Raw genomic sequence first — 22,015 nt, forward strand, 5'->3', positions numbered from 1 at the left:
TAAAAACCGGGCAGGGCGGGGCCTCGGAAAGGGAAGGGCATGGCGGAGCGTCCTTCCATTTAGACCTAGCTGGAGCATTGACAGACATTTACAAATTATGGAACAGAACATTTCAGAACATGCACATTCTTAGTTCATAGTATTTTGCAGAAAACGTATTACAACACTCTCAATTTGTATAGTAAAATAATAATAACATCATTCCAAACCGTGGCATAGCTAAACAATATTGACCCGGCACTCTTAAACTTCATGAGCATAAATTATACGCTTGCAATGTTAGTGCACGTCTTGCACGAGTGTTATGAGTTTATAACAGTCTGCTGAGTGATTTACTTACGCTTGAATCGGTTATAATAGTTTCCATGTGATGCTGTTGCGGTACTTTAATATACTGCATGCATAATGGTCAGCGCCAGATTAATATGGGAGATCTATGTTTACTTGTGTTCAAATCTATACAGTCGGTTGCACTACATAAACACTTATCTTTTGCAAATTTCGTTCAATGAAGTAACACATAGGTTAATTACGTATTTTAGGTATTTAAGGGGTGTATTCGTAGTCTAGCAAAATAATAATTTTGACAAAAAAAATGGTATATATTGAACAAAATAATGTTAAACGTATATTAAAACAAGCGAAATAACAACCAATACTTAGTAAAATATTCAAATATCGGCTCATTTAAATAAAATCTTTCATGGAAATCAGAAAATTAATTAATCGTTTGTAACGTTTTTCATCGATATTTTGGAAACAAGTATAATGTTAATAAACCTGTCTCAACGGAAGGGAGTCCTTATTACGATAAAACATATCAGCTTTTGCAAACCGCCCGACGGTGGTAGCAAGAACACCGATTATCAGCCGCGTCCGCATAACATTCTTAACGTCGCAAAATTAGCAATCTATTTGGCTTGACATTTTTCGAAAAACTCATACACTATCAAAAAACGATAAGAATATGCTTTTAGGAAATAACGCTCATGGAAATTTCGAAGCCTGTGAAACTCTTCTGTCTTAAAGTTTGCAATACAGTTTTATAATAATAATAATTATTATTATTATAATACGAGTAAAACATACAAAATACGAACGCAGAAGAGTATCAAAGTGTCTACGAACAACTTCTGCGTTTCCATGGCGACTCTAGTATGACTGTTATAAGTCCCATGCAAGTTCACGTTTCTATCGCGTTACTGCTGTGTTTATGCTGTCCTCACGGCGATCTCGCAAGAACGCCGTAAAGCATGTCCAAACAGTCGCCGTATTTTCACCACCTTAAGGTTCTAGTTTTCACGAGGACCCCACAGCGTCTTTGGCGATCCTACCGAGTCATTAGGAGCCATTATCACGCAGTCCGGTGTGACGGAAGTATACGCACACAAGACTCTGCTTTTACAATTTCTGAGTTCAATACCCAGTGAAGGCAACAATGTCAATTCAAATATTGTTTAATGCTTATATTATTTGTTTCAGATATTAACTCTATTGGTAGCATTTACTCAATACACTACATCAACGTTTTAAAAAGGTAGACAGTCTGTGAACAATTATATTTAATATACCCAATCAGTAACACGCTGTTCAACCAGTGACCGACGTTTTTGCAACTTAAAGTATAGCCGCAAATTCATCTTTTAACAAATACGTATTGTATTACAGGCCCTGTGTCAAGCTGGTGCTGATAACAGAAAAAATACAAGCTGTTTATGATTCGGGGGACTTTCATCAAATTTCTGCAAGTATCAACGATGCCCAGCAAAAGCTTGAAACTGCAATTGATGATACACAGGAATTTCTGAAGCAACTTCAGGATTCGTATGAGAAAGCTTCTGAAGAAATAAAAGGGCTTCGTCAGAAAATAAACGACATACTAGATGAATTGGAGAGAAAAACAGTGCATTCGTTAGATTACATGCTGCAAAAATTGAAACATTCTTTACAATCAAATGAGGAGAAGTGTTTAAAGGCTACGGACGGTTTCAAGAAAATAAGCGATGCAATTAATAAAATTAAAAAGGATCCAAAGGATCTGTCATTTATAGCGTACCAGAAAGCATTGGAAATGGTTTCACAAGCTGAGAATCTGTTAAAGACATTGATTGTTCACAGGGGCTCTGTCGTAACGTTCAATAGCAACCCGAGTATTTATGGAACACTATCAGGTTTCTCATCTCTTGGAAATATTGAATGCGCTGAAATTCAGCCGGAAAAGAGCAAACACAGGACACTCGAGTTTACGACTAAATCACTTTACAATATTGGAATAGCATCTGACAAATATGAAGGTGACATCAGAGGCATATGTGAGCTACCTGGTGGAGACATTCTAATCGCTGACAAAGAGAACAAGAGGGTGAAGTTGATTGATGCTATGTACAAAGTTGTCGCTCACCTTGACATGCCTACTTCGCCTTTGGACATGTGTAGTATCAGTCCTACTGAGGTCGCTGTAACAGTTTCAGACGGCTGTAACACCGAAACTGTCCAGTTCCTCAAGGTCAACAACAGGCAGATAGTTAAAGAAAGAGTACTTAAGTTCCCACATCACTGTAATGGTATTTCTCGTTATAAAGAACATCTGTTTATTGCATCACACAATACCTTATATAAGTACACAATGGACGGTCAGCTGGTGAAGAAGATCTATGAAGACACTTCATATAATTACTCTGGTATGTTCGATATTTATAATCAAAACCGGAAATATAGTTATTAAAACCAATACTTTATAAAGGTAGCGTATATTTATAAATATATAAACCTTCTTTAGACTAATACACATCTACATGTAACAATTGTTTATCCCTAATTATCAATCCAAAATGAATGTTTAGAGGGATTCAGTTCGTATCATACTTTAATCACTTATGTTAACTTTCATTACAAAAAAATAACAAAAATGTGTCGCATTGATGTAAAGAATCAAAAATCAGAATAATACATGAATTTCAGCACGATAATATCGAACGTATTTAATATGATATACATAAAACAAGGGTGATTATCAACTAAATTAGTTTATTTTCTTGATGTTGTTTTGATAAAAAGCGGGGTACATTGCTATGCAACTGCACGTTAGTTGGTTAGGAGGACAATTGGTCCATAGTCCATTTGATTTCCGAACGATATCCCGAGACCGCTTTGATCTACAATTATCCAAATTTGACGGCTGTTTGCCAAGTAGGTAAGGTAAACGCCGATCACTTTGGAGGTCAGCAGATCTAAGGGCAAGATCACAGTGGCTTAAATAGCCATAAAACATAAAAATATTGTTTTAGTTGTGTCTTAACACCATCGCAGCAGTGGACACTTTATCCCTAATGATTGGATTTTATGTTACTGTATGCACTTGTTGCGTTTAATCAAGTAATCATGCAGGATATACATTATCTTTGATAAATTTTGATGTTCACAAAAAGTTCAAGTCAAATAAATTAAAATTTACTAAGTGTCTTCAGATTTGATTTTGCGGCAACAATAAACTTTGGAAATCTACAAAATATTTAAGGCAATATTTGTTTATTACATGATGTCAGCCTAATTCTGAAACAATTCCTGTCTATTTTGCCTTTTTTAAATTGATTTTATTTATTATAATATATTCTTAAAGAAGTTGACATAAAGCCTATTTATTCAGTAAAACAGCTTTGCTAAACGTTTGGTGGCATACATGTTTTGCAAGAACCATGGTGTAAGCGGATTGTTTCTAAACGCGGTATAATATGACTGAGTTACACCATGGTCATGTACTCTCTAAATCTCACCATGATTTGCTCTGACCAAATCTCACCATGGTATGTACAGACCTAATGTCACCACGGTATGTACAGTCTGAATGTCACCACGGTATGAACCGACTAAATTTCACCACGGTATGTACAGTCTAAAAGTCACCACGGTATGTACGGTCGAAATGTAACCACGGTATGTACAGTCTGAATGTCACCACGGTATGTACGGTCTGAATGTAACCAAGGTATGTACAGTCTGAATGTCACCACGGTATTTACAGTCTGAATGTCACCATGGTATGTACAGTCTGAATGTCACCACGGTATGTACAGTCTGTATGTCACCTAGGTATGTACAGTCTGAATGTCACCATGGTATGTACAGTCTGAATGTCACCTAGGTATGTACAGTCTGAATGTCACCACGGTGAGTACAGTCTGAATGTCACCACGGTACGTACAGTCTGAATGTCACTACGGTATGTACAGTCTGAATGTCACCACGGTATGTACAGTGTGAATGTCACCACGGTATGTACAGTCTGAATGTCAACTAGGTATGTACAGTCTGAATGTCACCAAGGTATGTACAGTCTGAATGTCACCACGGTATGTACAGTCTGAATGTCACCACGGTATGTACAGTCTGAATGTCACCACGGTATGTACAGTCTGAATGTCAACTAGGTATGTACAGTCTGAATGTCACCAAGGTATGTACAGTCTGAATGTCAACTAGGTATGTACAGTCTGAATGTCACCAAGGTATGTACAGTCTGAATGTCACCACGGTATGTACAGTCTGAATGTCACCATGGTATGTACAGTCTGAATGTTACCACGGTATGTACAGTCTGAATGTTACCACGGTATGTACAGTCTGAATGTTACCACGGTATGTACAGTCTGAATGTCACCACGGAATGTACGGTCTGAATGTCACCTAGGTATATACAGTCTGAATGTCACCACGGTGTGTACAGTCTGAATGTCACCATGGTATGTACAGTCTGAATGTCACCAAGGTATGTACAGTCTGAATGTTACCATGGTATATACAGTCTGAATGTCACCACGGTATGTACAATTTGAATATCATCACGGTATGTACAGTCTGAATGTTACCACGGTATGTACAGTCTAAATGTCACCATGGTATGTACAGTCTGAATGTCACCACGGTATGTACAGTCTGAATGTCTTCACGGTATGTACAGTCTGAATGCCACCACGGTATGTAGAGTCTGAATGTCACCACGGTATGTACAGTCTGAATGTCACCATGGTATATATAGTCTGAATGTCACCACGGTATGTTCAGTCTGAATGTCGCCATGGTATGTACAGTCTGAATGTCACCATGGTATGTACAGTCTGAATGTCACCACGGTGTGTACAGTCTGAATGTCACTATTGTATGTACAGTCTGAATGTCACCACGGTATGTACAGTCTGATTGTCACCACGGTATATACAGTCTGAATGTCACCACGGTATAAACAGTCTGAATGTCACCACGGTATGTACAGTCTGAATGTCACCACGGTATGTACAGCCTGAATGTCACCATGGTATATATAGTCTGAATGTCACCACGGTAAGTTCAGTCTGAATGTCACCATGGTATGTACAGTCTGAATGTCGCCATGGTATGAACAGTCTGAATGTCACCACGGTATGTACAATTTCAATATCATCACGGTATGTACAGTCTGAATGTTACCACGGTATGTACAGTCTAAATGTCACCATGGTATGTACAGTCTGAATGTCACCACGGTATGTACAGTCTGAATGTCGTCACGGTATTTACAGTCTGAATGCCACCACGGTATGTAGAGTCTGAATGTCACCACGGTATGTACAGTCTGAATGTCACCATGGTATATATAGTCTGAATGTCACCACGGTATGTTCAGTCTGAATGTCACCATGGTATGCACAGTCTGAATGTCGCCATGGTATGTACAGTCTGAATGTCACCATGGTATGTACAGTCTGAATGTCACCACGGTGTGTACATTCTGAATGTCACTATTGTATGTACAGTCTGAATGTCACCACGGTATGTACAGTCTGATTGTCACCACGGTATATACAGTCTGAATGTCACCACGGTATGTACAGTCTGAATGTCACCACGGTATGTACAGTCTGAATGTCACCACGGTATGTACAGCCTGAATGTCACCATGGTATATATAGTCTGAATGTCACCACGGTATGTTCAGTCTGAATGTCACCATGGTATGTTCAGTCTGAATGTCGCCATGGTATGTATAGTCTGAATGTCACCACGGTATGAACAGTCTGAAATCACCACGGTGTGTACAGTCTGAATGTCACCATGGTATGTACAGTCTGAATGTCACCACGGTGTGTACAGTCTGAATGTCACCATGGTATGTACAGTCTTAATGTCACCACGTTATGCACAGTCCGAATGTCACCACGGTATGTGCAGTCTGAATGTCACCATGGTATATAGAGTCTGAATGTCACCATGGATATTACAGTCTGAATGTCACCACGGTATGTACAGTCTGAATTTCACCATGGTATGTACTGACTGAATGCCATCACGGTATTTACTGTCGGAATCTCACCACGGTATGAACTGTCTGAATCACACCACGGTATGTCTGAATGTCACCACGGTATGTACAGTCTGAATCTCACCATGGTATGTACAGTCTGAATGTCACCATGGTATGTACAGTCTGAATGTTACCACGGTATGTACAGTCTGAATGTCACCATGGTATGTACAGTCTGAATGTCACCACGGTATGTACAGTCTGAAGGTCACCACGGTATGTACAGTCTGAATCTCACCATGGTATGTACAGTCTGAATGTCACCACGGTATGTACAGTCTGAATGTTACCACGGTATGTACAGTCTGAATGTCACCATGGTATGTACAGTCTGAATGTCACCACGGTATGTACAGTCTGAATGTCACCACGGTATGTACAGTCTGAATCTCACCACAGTATGTACTGACTGAATGCCACCACGGTATGTACTGTCGGAATCTCACCACGGTATGAACTGTCTGAATCACACCACGGTATGTACTGACTGAATCTCACCACAGTATGTACAGTCTGAATCTCACCACAGTATGTACAGTCGGAATCTCACCATGGTTTGTACTGTCTGAATCTCACCACGTTATATACTGTCTGAATCTCACCATGGTATGTACTGAGTTAATCTCACTATGGTATATACTGTCTGAATCTCACAACGGTATGTGCTGACCGAATCTCACCACGTTATGTACTTTCTGAATCTCACCATGGTATGTACTGTCTGAATCACAACACGGTATGTCCTGTCTAAATCTCACCACGGTATGTACTGACTGAATCTTTCCATGATATGTAATGTCTGAATCTCACCATGGTATGTACTGACTGAATCTCACCACGTTATGTACTGTCTGAATCACACCACGGTATGTGCTGTGTAAATCTCACCATGGTATGTACTTCTGAATCTCACCACGGTATGTACCCCACCACGGTATGTACTTTCTGAATCTCACCTAGGTATGTACTGTCTAAATCTCACCACGGTATGTACTGTCTCTATCTCATTACGGTATGTACTGTCGGACTCTCACAATTGTTTGTACTATCTAAATCTTACCATGTTATACACTGTCTGAATGTCATCATGGTTTGTACAAAACGAATCTCATCATGTTATAAACTGTCGGAATCTAACGATGGTATTTACATCCTTAATCTCACCAAAGTATGTACACACTTTATTTTACCGTGACGTGTACACAATGAATCTTACCCGGGTATATACTGTCTACTATCAACACAGTAAGCACATCTTAAGTCATACCAGGCTGAATCTCTCATGATGTTTAATGAATGGTTTTTTTGCTATGTATAGACCGACCTAATCTCATCAGAGACCAATTATACCACATCATACACTGACTGAACGCAATACGGTAGGTACCAATATAATCCCAAAACGAAATGTAAAAACTGAATCTACCTACTGTATATAAATAAATAATATTTAAATTAATACAATGGCCAAAAATAAACGTCTATGTCGTTGAGAATAAATATCACAAATATTTAACAACTTATATTATCATGGTATGAACAGACTGAATCTCACCACGGTAATAATTGACTGAATCTCAACTCGATATGAACAGACTGTCATCACGGCATTATGGGACTGAATCCAGGAACGCGGTGCACATAATAACATTAACACCGATACGTTAAAATTATGTCTTGATTAAAACACTTCTTTAATGTATTCATATACATTTATCTCAACCTTGGTACGTGCAATCGTTTTTGCGAAACGAGGGTTTCTTTTAAAATAGCATGCTAAGTATGAGCTCTCAATTAACAAAGCCAATTTTAAAACATGTCCCCGATATTTTTGCGGGCCACCTTGCACACGAATCGTTCATTAATGTCGTTCTTAGCGTGATTGTATATATCAATGAAAGTTTTTCATTTAAATGCTATTCATTTGGATATTGCATATTGACTTTCGTATAACACTTTAAGTCTTAAAGCACAACGGTCTGAATTGAATTATTTAAAATGTACCGTCCGTGTAATTTATTTAATATAAACCATATGCAATCAGCAATTAAAACGGTTCGGATAAATATTAATATTTGTGAATAGTGTGTCTATTGTTTCTGTTGGTTGGGTAAACAGGGAAAATTATGTGCGTGCAGAAATCGATCATCTCTGTGAAGGATCTTTGGATACTCGTTTATACAATTAAATATCGACGATTACCAAACATCATTTAAGGTTGTAAAACAACATCCGAGTACGAGTAATTTTCTAAAATAAAACAACAACCTCACATGTCATAGCTAAAGTATCGTTCAAATGGTTGCATATGTCTATATTAATTCATTTTGATCAAGTGTAGGCAGTGTTTTATTTCAAAGTCAGTTTCTGTGATCTATGCAGCACTTATAAACGCATATATATTTATATCGTTTGCAAATTAGTGTGTTGTTTATTAATATTAATTATTTTTTGCCATGGTTATAATTGTGCACTCTTCGGAATATGATGGTAATAAAACATTCTATTTTATATCTATTTGCAGTGCACAAGTGCGCAGTAAGTCCCGATGGATCACGGCTGTATGTAACCAATTGGGCGTACAATAAGCTCCTAACCCTGTCTATGGATGGGACTGTCCTGTCATCTTTGGACGATCCCGCACTTCGTGGGCGTAGAGGTATACACGTGTCAGAGACAGGACTGCTGCTGATATGTGGCAAAACATCAAACAACGTAGTCCAGGTGGATGATGATGGGGGAGTGGTGACGCTGGCTTCCAATGAGGATGGTCTGGATAGACCAGAGTCTGTATACTACAGTGCGAGTACTGGCAGGCTAATTGTTGGAAATCAGAATGGGAATATATTGGTTGCCGAAATAAAATGTTAAAATAGTGGTAATTTGTGCACATTAACAAGCTATTAAGCATCATGAAAAAGCTGAGAACGCATGTTGCTGGTAAAGAGTATAATTAATTTTGCTTCTGAGTCAAGGTTAACTCGGCAAACTTACGGTTTGTTAGTTGTTAAAATTCTGAAAATGGCAATGTATGATGATGTGGATGCCTGTTAACAGCTTTTCTTGAGAGATTAAAACATTTTAGTGTGCGAGAATGTAAATTATCAATGCACCCGTTCCTATGTACCGCATATTTGACCATGCAATATTAAAGAGATGTTTAAATAAAGTAAAATGTCTATAAACTCTGTACAATAAAACACAGAATTTGAAATATAAGTATGATATTTGAAATAAAGATAATACAACTAGTACATATGTAGTTTAAGGTTGAAATCGGATGAAAAGAAATGCTTAGAAAACATTCACTGCGTCGAATGGTATAGCTATTATGCAGATAATTGTATTCGACACTTATCTGGACACGTATTCACGAGACTTGAAGATAAAATTTCAGGCATTCCTTAATTGAATAAAATTTCCTCAATTCCTAGCAATTTTTATAGCATAACATGTTTTAAACAACTACATGTTTCTAATATAATTACTTTTATATAAAAAAGAAAACTATTTTGCTATTTGCTCTTGTGTGTACATATTATTGTAAGAGTTCTCTTGAGAGCTTTGGGAATACCAGTCCTTGTATCCTAAGTATCTCACATATATTGCATTGTCTTTATTTTTAAAAACAGACAACAATGAGAACGATTAAACGAATTCAATTGTTGTTTTGTTAATGGAAGCATGATGATGGGAACATGTGGTAAAAAATTTATTTTTCAAAAAATGGTATATATTTATACATGTACATATTATACTACTTTATGTATTTATTGTTATACTATGTAATAATTGTAATCTTGTTCATGTACAAGTTTATTGAATATGTAGCATTCAGAATAGTAACAGATGCATGACACAAATTCGACCCGTAAGCGTGCGGCTGTGCTATCTGTGTTACGTTGGACAGAATCACACGAATTAATGAATTTACAGAGAATATTATGCATACCTGCATCCGATCTATAAAGAAACATAAATTAATTGAATTTATAGTCTTTATTATAAAGACTTAACATTGATTTATTATATTGACACGTTACTTTGCTTCATGTTCTGTTAAACGTACCGCATGTTATAATTTCACAAAGTAATGCTCTTTCTTTTATTTTATGGACTAATAACTTTAGAAGAATAAGAAATATTATAAAATCTCCAAATGAGGTAAGACACGCCATTTGGCGGTCACACATTGACAAATCATATATGAAACCATAGAAAAAATTAACAATTGTTACGATTTGGTATATTTTATCATATTCAAAACTTAATGCTACATAGTGTTGATTGCTGTATTGTTGTGTGCGTGCATATTAGTTTGGTAAGAAATTAATAAAACTAACAATCACGAATGTCTCGCATTGTTATGATCATAAACTTAAATACATTTCACGGTACCGCTTAAGGTTGCTATTGCAGATGTTTTTGGAATGTAGCCTCTATTTAAGGCACACGCTTGGACAATGCCTTATACAGGACAATTCATACTGCACTTTACACATGAACATGATTCAAGCTTTAATCGTAGCATATGTAAATTATTGAACCACATTTGAAAATAATAGTGGTGAGAGCAGATTTTCCACAAAATGATATTGAAGCATTTTGACAAAACTCGACCTACCTTACATGAATGAAGAAATACTGTTATCAACGGTTACCTTTCAATCCTTTGCACATTATACTGTGTATGCATATTATACATTATACGAGTATTTATAGTAAATAAAAACATAAGTTAGATAAAAAACATAATGCTAAATTCTCGCTAAAAATATACAGTTTTTAACAAATATGTATTTGCTATTCAACAAACAAACTAGAGATATGTCACGTTTGAAATTTTATTTTAATCGATCTGTATTGAGTTGCATAAAAATTATTTCGGCAAAATTTCAATAAAAAAACAAAGAAGCGCCGGTTTTAACAAAGAAAAACAGTGATAGGCCTTCACAATAATGTAAACTCATGCATTTACTAGGAGCATACATAATAATATTTCAAGAGTGCAAATCTCTTGTTAAAAATAATGACGTAAACAATCGGGTGACTATATGAGTGTAAATATGAGATTTAAATTTACATCGCTTCCAGTTAAGGGTTCATGGTATGATGATAAAATAAATAGATATGTTAACTCTGCATCCTTCGTGGATATTTAACTTGGTACTTTATAAAAAGGACCGCGCAGGATTTACATTGCTTATTCTCATGTATACCATGATGCAAATTAAATAATTTAATTAATTTCAATAAATAATAAGATAAGCGATAAAATGTAATAAAAATGCTTGCATAGTTTAATTTATTGCAATATGTAAGATATTTCATTTTCTATCTAAAACGATACAAAGTGACTTGTAGACACTTTCCAATAACATTCACTCAGTTGATATAAGATGAAGTTTGATCCAATTAATTATTTTAATTTTCAAATTGAATAAATTAAATGGGTTTTGTGCTTTGTGAATTGTATCGGTGCATGAACATTAAACAATACTCCAATTAAGCCTTATTTTTTAGACAGTTAAAAAACGATTTAATAATAAAAGAAAATACTTTTATGATTACAACAAAACATGGATACTGACCATACTTTTAAACTGTAAAGGCCGCAACGTACTTCTTAACGCTGGCGTATGAATCTTAAGTTGCAGTTTCGGTGTCACCTCCGTAAAACGGCATGCCTTTTACGTTTGCGCATTACTGTGACGTCGTTTGTCTTTTCACTAAATCAAATTTAACGTAATTAAAGTTCGGGTCAAACAATGTGGTCATTTTACAATATGTTTATGCAAAAGTAGTTCTCAATGCTGCGTTAAAGTCAAAAACATGTCACATGCGAACAAAAAATGTACGTATTTTGAAGTGTATGTGATCCTCCCACGTCTGTAGTGCATTGTGTTCGGACCAGGAGTGTGAACTTCTGGCTAATTTACTTACTACACTCACACAAGTTGGGACGAATGCTAAATTATTGATTCAATTTCCAGCTATTAAGTTTTAACTGAAAGATATACCAATTGAATTTGGCGTTGTTCTGTGAGGGGAAGCCGGAGTACGAGGTGTAAACTCAAATTGTCCGTTATGGTGGTAAACAACAAATCTCCGTTGTCTAAGTGAGAATGCACCACCCACTGCGCAAACAAGGCAGCCTATTACAAAAATGGTCATGAACAGATTATAAAGATAGTTTGATTCTATGCGAACATCATGTTCAGTGTGTTATGGAACGATTAAGAAATAAGAGCCGCGATACATGAATATATATGTAATTATCGGAACATAATGCATTTAAAATTAGAACAAAGTGAACTATAATATCAAAAAAGCTGATTGATTTAGAGATTTAAATTCACAGTTCGAGCTTATTAATACTATAATACGAAATCATGTTCAGGAATCTATTCAACTTTTTTTTCTTCCACGAGAATATCCTTTTACTAAATATGTTAATATTGTTCGTATACATCGTAGCCATGACATAGGGATTTTGTAATACGCCATATACTGAAATGCATTTCAATGAATGTATGATGTTTGAATCTTATAGCTTGCAAATCAAAATGGATTACTCTGATAATTTATTAATTGTTCTTCATTTCTTCGAGCCGCAGATAGTTTGAAATCTGTTGCTAGGTGAATATTAAACCATTTTGTAAATAAATTGAAATATAATTGAAACAAGAGCTGTATTCGTGAAACACAATGCCCCCGCATTACACCGCTTTGAAGCCATATATTTGACCTTTGACCTTGAAGGATGACCTTGACCTTTCACCACTCAATATGCAGCTCCATAAGACGCACATGCATTCCAAATATCAAGTTGCAAACTTCAATATTGCAAAAGTTATGACCAAGGTTAAAGTTTTGGGACAGACACAAAGACACACACATACAATGATAGACAGGCCAAAAACAATATACCCCCGATCATTCGATCCGGGGGCATACAAATATTCTCTATTATTTTTTTTATTTGAATTACAATATGACGTTAATGTTTATTCTAAGTTGAATGTCTTATTATTTCTAACTTGTCAATGCTTGAAGACTGCATCACATCTTTTTTATGTGGTGTTGTATGTATTGTCCAGTTTTGGGAAATTAGTCACTTGACTTAAAAGAGTAACGTTGTATGAATATGAACCATAACGTTTCTTCCGAGTTTCATTAGTTCTATATATACTATAGAAACATGCAATTCCAGATATAAGAAAATATCAATTTAGATTACACATATTAAGGAATGTTTTAGCATTTTCTTATTTCGGAGGAGTCTTATTTATTAAACAGATAAATAATCGTGAAAACCAATACATTATATGATTAGTAATATTTATACGGTGTCAAATCCGTCCTCGAAGTCAGTGTGCGTGATTGGAGGACTCTGTCGCATATCGTGAGTAAAGTCAACGAAATTGTGCTAAGCCTTCTAGAGGACTCTTTCGCATATCGAGAGTAAAGTCAACGAAATTGTGCTTAGCCTTCTAGAGGACTCTGTCGCATATCGAGAGTAAAGTCAACGAAATTGTGCTAAGCCTTCTAAATGTACTCGTTACAATCTAATGAATAATTCAAAACGCGTATGCATTTTTTTTTTCAAAAATATATCATCACTAACTGAAAAAGCTGTAAGTTGCATAACCAATGAGAGTCGTCGTGTACATGCTACCTTAGGCATTTTTGCACGATAAAATATCAACTATGCATTTATTTGTTATTAAGTTAACTGAACTAATTCTATAAATTCGATGAGAGAATAAAAAACATTAGAATCGTAACACTATAAAACATGTTAGGTTGTAATTAGTAAGAATGATATAACTCGATAACATAATCCTATTTCAACATCAGTTGTGTATTATATCGACAAAGATGGAAATAAATGATGTTCCCATGTCTAATCTACACACAAGACACAAAAAGTGTGAGACAATTAAAAAAACTATTGTATAACCTACTTTTCACGTTTGTCACTAGTGATAGCGACAAAAAAGAGGTGGTATACAGGGTCAATGTGTGGCATTTTTACCGTACTTTGCGATTAGGCCGCCTCTAACCATCATTCCACTTTCCATTATGTTTTTTCTGGATCAAACTATTAATTTCGTACTTGATTCGATAAAATGATAACAAATATGTCGCGGTGGCGGGTGGATATGGTGCTTGATGTCTCGAGGTCCCGCGGTCGAACACCATTATGATCGCATCAAAGACTCTAAGTACTGGTTCTAACCACGAAACATGCTCTGGAGTGTCAGCATAAAATAAGCGCATTTGAGCTTTATTTATAGGTCTTAACTAAACTAAAACAAGTATGCAATTTAAATTTGAAAGGGATTCTTTTATAGCCAATAAGTGTAAACAGTAATTGTTTTTTGCCATTGCATTATGCCCACTAGCTTAGATTAAATAATACTCTTTTTGGGTAACCAATGCATTCTTAAGCATAGCCTTTGTTTAAGTATGAATGCTCTTCCTAAAAGGAAATAAAAACTCAATTAATGTTATAAAGATTATCATAGATCAATATCTTAAACTGAGACTAAGAAACTCATTCAGGAGACAAGAAACTCTGGAGAATCTTTGTCCTATTCTTAAGTTGTTCTTACATTTATGGAAATCAGCATGAAGCATGAGATTTTCGAAATAATAACGATACATGAACCCACCGTCCGACAAATTAAACTTACGATACAGTTTTTCAATTAGTATAAGCGCTCATTTTTCGTATGTCTCTTATTTCAAGAACAAAATGAATATTAAAATTGTGAGCTAAAAACTATTTCGTAAATTAAAATCGACGAACGACATGTACAAAGACCGGAGCTGGCTTTGCATTAAATAAATTCAGCTGTATAATCATATTTATTTCAAACTTGAGTTTCTCCAGGCACCGTTCGAAAGTATTTTTTAAAGAAACATTCGCTACGCAAACCACGCGAACACATCTGTTTTATGTCGACGATAGTGAGAAGACCAATACCTTTTTACACAATGAGGCTTACATCAACTCATTCTCTTTATGGGTTAAAATATCAAGTAAAGCAAATGCTTTAACATTGAAACAATATTCCAGTTTTTCGAAGATTTGTATAAGGCTTAACAAATAGTTATATCTCTAGTTATGAGTCAGACCCAAATCTTTAATTTTCAACCATGATTTTGTTCCCCAAAAATTTAAATAAAACCGATGGTAAGTGACAACGAAAAATTAATTTCTGTTCCATTTTGTAACGTTTTCAAAATCCCATATATAATCAATCATTAGGCAATAGGATTTTATTTCAAACATCATTTTTCAATTAAAGTGTCGACATATGAGGCGGTTCAATCAAACCTGCCATAATTCTTAAGGACAAAAGTGTGACACATTGCATTTCTTTTGCTGGGATATTTAACGGCGTTTCATAACGACCTCACACCGATTTATAACTTCATTGAATAATGCAAAATAAAGACAAACCACTTTTTAAAAAGCAATTATGGCCAAAGTAACGAGAATTGTGTTTAAGAACTAAAGAAAATCTTTTTATTTCAACAAGAACTGCGATATATCAGTACATAATGGATGGGTAGCTGGTGATTATGAACTTTGGATGTACTTCAAGTATCCACACTGTTATGTTCGACATTTATATTATAAACCTGTAACATTATCATACTGTCCAATACTTTATAAATGTATTTTATTTTCATCATCATATAGGTAGTCATATTAATACAAACAATGGAATGTGTCAGCCTTGTAAATGTTAGTTCAATTATTCATACACGAATGACGCTCCGTAGAATAATACACATCTACATGTAGCGTTTGTTCGACTTAATTATCAATCTAAAATGTACGTTCGCACGGATTGAAGTTCAATCACTGAGGTAAGCTTTCATTGCACAAACGTAACATAACTGTATTGATTTTAAGATAGTGCATGCGTTAATTGCTGCACGATAGTATTGAACATATTAAAGGTGGTATGGGTAATAAATACAAGAAGAAAACCATTAGTTCTTCCAGATCTGAATAGATGTTCACTTGTATATGCAGTCGTTACCATTGGCCGGTAGTGGCAGGTAACCACCGTGAGGACTTTGCTTACATACAAGTTTTTGTTTACAATAATGTGGATAATAACAACTCAGTTCGATTGTCCCATAAACAACACAGCAACAAGGTGATAACATCGGTCTTTTTCGGAAAGCGGTGAAATGTTTGAGATATGCCGTATGATTAAACCGTTTTAAAGCATGACTTTTAGTAGCTTTATATCTCTTGATCAATATTTACAGCCTTTTTGGAGACTAGCTGTTTTTAATATTGCTTTGAGAAATAAATATGCACTTGAAAAGTGAAATATTAGTTTGAACTCGTGAGGTTAAGCAAACGTTTATTTCTTGTACATGAAAGGAGTCAAATATTTGTGAAATATTTAATCGAACAGGTGAAAGACCTACAACGTCCAGCTCTTCGTTGGCAAAAACAGGTGGATAGTGAGAGACAGAGTACTTATGTTCACACATTACTGTAATGGTATTTCTCGTTTTAAAGAACATCTGTTTATTTCATCATGCACTGCCTGATATAAGCACACAATGGGCGGTCAGCTGGTAAAGAAGATCTATGAAGATGACTCAAGTGACCGTACAGGTATGTCGGACATTATAACAGACACCCGTTTCACACTTAATGTACTTAGTGTACGTTTATCATCTTATCAATACATACACTGTAAGTTGTTTAATACCACCTCTATACATGTTCAAACGATTCGGAATCTATAGACTTATAAACATTTATATGAGCCTCGTTCTTGCGAAACAGGGCTTAATGCATGTCCGTTAAGTGTCGTAACAGACTAGCCTGTACAGTGCACTACAGTACAGGCTAATCAGGGACTACACTTCACGTGTTTTCATCGTTTTTTAAGGAAGTCTCTTCTAAACGTAAATCCAGTTTAGGCGTTAATTGTCGTCAAAAGCTAATCTGGGATACATTACGCACATGCATGTAGGCCAGATTTCCCCAGAACGAGGTTTATATATAAATATTCCACATTGCCAACGCAAAGAGCATGTTTAATGTGATACAATTCTTGTATAGTGTATAGTAAGTTCAAGCAATAAAGTAATTATTATTTACACAAATATAACACAGATGTATTCTTACGATTCATGCGTCAATTTCTGCGCAATAGTCTTGAATTTATTTAAAGTGTTATAGATAAAAACTAGAGTGACGATAAACTATATCTCCATTCTTGATGTATGTATGACCCCCTTCGAAGAAGCGGCGTACATTGCTTTGCGACTGTCCGTCGGTCGTGATGACGATTAGGCCGTAGAACATTTTATTTTCGCACGATCACCTAAGGATCCTTAGACCTACCATCATCGAATGGCCAAGTAGTTAAGGAAAACCCAATCCTTGTGAGGTTAACAGGTCAACGGTCAGGGTCACAGTAAGCTTAATAAATAGCCATTAACAAATCCATTAAGAATACTTTCCATTGTTAATAAACACCATTGCAACAGTGGACAATGTATTTCTTAGTTATCGGACTGAACGATAGTGCATGCCCTGAATCCGTTCAAGCAAATAATCATCAAGGCTATTAATCCTTTTTCGCAGCTGTTGATGTTTAAAAAACAACGTTCTCGTCAATTTATTTTCGAAGCTTTAAATTTCTCAGCTTGGATTTTGCATTCTGGGATACACGAAATATTGATGGTAAGAATTTTCTTGTCTTGGGTAAATGCATAATACGCTGCTACAAAAGCAGCATTTCTTATTTTTGTTTAAAGGTGATACAATATATCATCAGGTCAGATATATTAAAATACATGAACATTCAATTTGCTCTTGATAATTGTTTTGTTTCATTATGATATTTTCTTTCAGAAGTTGGCATGAAGCCTTCTTATTTTAAGTATTACAACTTTTCGGACGTCAAGGCATGCATGCTTTTACAAAGGTCACATTATAAACACGTTAATTCTCACCACGTTATAATTTGATTTAATCACACCTCGATACCACAAAGTAAATATAAATTTTCATCAAAAATATATTTGATCCAAACTGTAACGGACACCAAATTATTCTAGTGGATAAAAGCTTCAGATACTTATAAGCTTCCCAGCGATTATACGAACATTTGCATGTGTAAACCTTTACGCTGTACATTGCAGTTCTTTACGCTGTGAAGCACAAAGGGTACCGTTACAGCTGAAATAGAAAGCCGGTGTCAAATTGTGCCTGATTTTTTATTCTTAAAGTTTCGCGATACAATACTATGTGTCCCTGCGAGCACTCATGATTAGAAACAATGTTTTTCCGATTTTATAGTGGGAACTACATAAAACGCATTGATAAAATATCTTTCTTTATGCTGTTTTTATGTTCGTATATGTCCATATCAGTTTAAGTTCTCGCTTAAATGCAGGTATTATGAACTATGCATATAATTTGTATTTTTTTAATAACGCTGAAAGTCGTGTTATAACACAACGGCGAGAAACATATCATATAAATTGTTTTTTTAGTTCAGTCGTGTAAATGATGTTATTTTGAGAGAGACGTGTTTAGTCTATAAAATATCGACGATAATAAGAACAACTTACACGTTTGTAAAAACAACGTCAACGAAAAAATCATGTTAGTTATGCATATTTCAACAATTGTCATATATGGCATAATTAAAATTTTTTTTCAAAGTGATGTAAATTTATTAAATACTTTATTTTTAAACAGTGAGATTTAAATTCAGTTTCTTTAATCTTTGAAGCACGTTGAAACTGATTTTTTTTCATCAACTGCAAAATATGGTATACTTAAATAAATTGAAATAATTATTTTTTAATATTTCGACATGAAATGGTATTTAATTGGCACCGTTAAGAACATAATGCTAAGCATGTCAGATATATTTCCAATGCAAAGTAGATGACGACAAGCTTCTTACCATGTCTATGGATGAAACTGTCCTGTCGTCCCTACGAAATCCTGCACTTCGAAGTCCTACAGGTGTACACAGCCAGAGACAGGGCAGCTGTTGGTCGTTGGGTATAGATCACACAACGTAGTCCAGGTGGATGAAACGGGAAAAAAGAGTAGTAACGCTGGCTTCCAAAGAGGATGGTTTGAATTATCCAGGGTATGTTTACTACAGTGCACGGACTGGCAGGCTATTGTTGGAAATCAGAAAAATAATATATGTGTTGCCTATACCAAATGTTAAATAGTGGCAATATATACATATTCACCAGCGGTTAAGTAACATGTACATGATTAGATCACATGTCGATGGTAAAGACTATCATTCAACTGTCCAAGAATATTTTTTCTTATTTCTGTTTCAATCGCGTTTGCTCTAAGACATAACAACTATAAATACATTTTTACATGCATTCCTTTGTTTGTTTTCTTGATTCTGGAAAAGGACCTACATTTTTGGGGGGTGGGGGAGATAAGATATCGATAAGATATCGACAAAACTCAGAAAAGCAATGAAAGTTTCAAGATAGCTTAAAACTTGGGGGAAATTTCATCATTTAAAAAAAACTTTTAGGGAGCATGTAATGGTAAGAAGGGCAGGTTTTAAGCTCTTTTTAAGAAGAACAACCGCTGGTCGGTATGTGTTAGCATATGAGAATGTAACATACCAATGCATCAATTGCACTGTACCTTAAATTTAACTATGTAATATTTAGACTATTCGGTCAAAGATGCTAACAAATACATGTACACGTTCTGACATAATATTAAATAGTTCAATAATTGGATGTCTTTATGATCTATAAAACAAACCAAATTATTTGACAAAACGTATGCAAGGGTAAACATAGAGCATACTAAGACTGGGTTTCGGTTGACATCGGACAAGTCTTTTTAAGTGTGCTTATGAAAACTCGACACTGCGATCAAATAAACAAATCTGTATTCGACTCTAAGCTGGGTCCGTATTCACAAATCTCTTAAGGTAAAATTTAAGCAATTTCTTAAATACATGAACTTCTCGCGATCCCTTAAATCACATAAAATTAATGATCAATTTTGAGATATTGTCGCATTAAATTTTTTTTAAAACTAAATATTGCTAAAATTATTAAATCATATTGTGAGAAATATGTATTGTAACATTTTATATCAAAGAAGTGAAGCTTTTATTTGTAAAAAAACTCTTATCTTGATAACAACATAGCTATTCTATATTTTGTTTATAGAATTGGAAAAGTCGACTTGCAAACAATTCAACTTTTCCAAATAACACAGCAATGGAAACAACACAAAACAGAATATAACAAAAGTCGGACACGTGATATTCGATGTTTTTATACTTACCCACTGTATCATCATCGTATGAGATTTCTAACGTGATGCTGTTTATGGCAAAGAAGAAAGGAAATGTTGTGGTGTTTATTAAGGTTAGCTCTTCAGTGGGTTTTGCCTGCAATTTCAGCAACTACTAACAACGACACTTGACTAATACACTCACATGAGCATCGACTGTAAACCTTGTCAGGATGGCAGACGTCGTCCTCGGCAGTACACACTTCGAGGGAAATACTCGTCTGCTGTCGTCGTCGGCTGCGCACCACCGATCCTCCTCGGAATACCTACCCCACGCACAGGCTAGACCTCCAGGGCAAGACACTAAGTCACAGGCTAATACTTACGTCACATGCTTACACTTATATATCCTCCTGGAAATACTTACCTCAGGGCATCTATCCTCCTGGCAATACTTACCTCAGGGAACACGTCTGCACACGTTCGCGGACCGGGCAGCAAGAGAGCATGGTCATCCCATCAGGCATCTGCGTCCATCCGATTGGCTCCACATCATGCAGCATGGTCCCGTCACATGAACGACGCAAGCCGGGTACCACTCTGCAGGGGGGGGGCGTGGCACCGGATGTCACTGGCACTACACTCCCCTCACTTTTCTCTTTTTGGGACGACCCCCTACTCACAAAGAAATCGTCCCACCGAATGTCATAGTCAGTCCGCCACAGACGTCCCGTTGCACCCGAGGAAGTATATTGACTATCTCTCGGACCCCAATGCTCCTTTCGTAAGCACGGAGGGCGCCTTCGCCATGCAACGTACTCTAAAGCCACTGCGCCCAAGCCGTCCCATGCACCCCAAGGAAGTATATTGACTATCTCTCGAACCCAATGCCCCTTTCGTAAGCAAGGAGGGCGCCTTCGCCATGCGATGTACGCCTAGACGCAGCGACCTAGCGGATCTATGACCGTGCCTGGACTCCCCAAAGTCGGGACAACCTAATTGTTTCAAAACTACATGCACGCCACAACGTGCACGGAATGGGGGCCTCAACCCTAGATAGACCACAACTAATTTAACCCATTGGCCGGTTTTCGTACGACCACCAAGAATAATTTAATATGCATGCATACCCCAATAAAAGTGTAATACCCTCCATAACATGTCAGTGATCCCTGGTCTGAAATAAAATGTAAATAAAATGCTAACATTTAAGTATTTCTTTATATTGCCGTTCACAGTCTCATGCCGAGAGATAAATGGGTTCGCCCAGCCAGTAAATCCACAAAGCTTTAGTCATGGACAGCCTTCAGCTGTGAACAGTTACACTAAAATTTCACAAAAAAACTTATCTCAATAATAACTACCACCACGTTGGGTGACAT

The 22,015-nt window shown here is 36.1% G+C and overlaps 1 protein-coding gene across 13 annotated transcripts in view; it reads left to right on the forward strand.

Moving 5' to 3' along the window:
• Nucleotides 1-22,015, forward strand: part of LOC127872852 (E3 ubiquitin-protein ligase TRIM71-like) — a 101,828-nt gene that overhangs the window by 35,262 nt on the left and 44,551 nt on the right. For 2 of the 13 annotated variants that reach the window (XR_008045815.1, XR_008045816.1), the window contains exons 3-4: nt 1,669-2,681; nt 8,862-9,312. The exons of 2 other annotated variants lie outside the window; for them this stretch is intronic. Coding sequence is in view for 8 of the 11 variants with exons in the window: in XM_052416276.1 (XP_052272236.1) it covers nt 1,669-2,681 (1,013 nt within the window). In the remaining 3 variants the exon portion in view is untranslated. Of the gene's footprint in view, nt 1-1,668; nt 2,682-8,861; nt 10,502-22,015 lie in introns of all 13 variants that reach the window. 9 more of the 13 variants (XM_052416282.1, XM_052416280.1, XM_052416276.1 and 6 more) reach the window with 7 other exon arrangements.

The sequence above is a fragment of the Dreissena polymorpha genome, chromosome 3 (assembly GCF_020536995.1).
Source record: "Dreissena polymorpha isolate Duluth1 chromosome 3, UMN_Dpol_1.0, whole genome shotgun sequence".
NCBI classification, from domain to species: Eukaryota; Metazoa; Mollusca; class Bivalvia; order Myida; family Dreissenidae; genus Dreissena; species Dreissena polymorpha.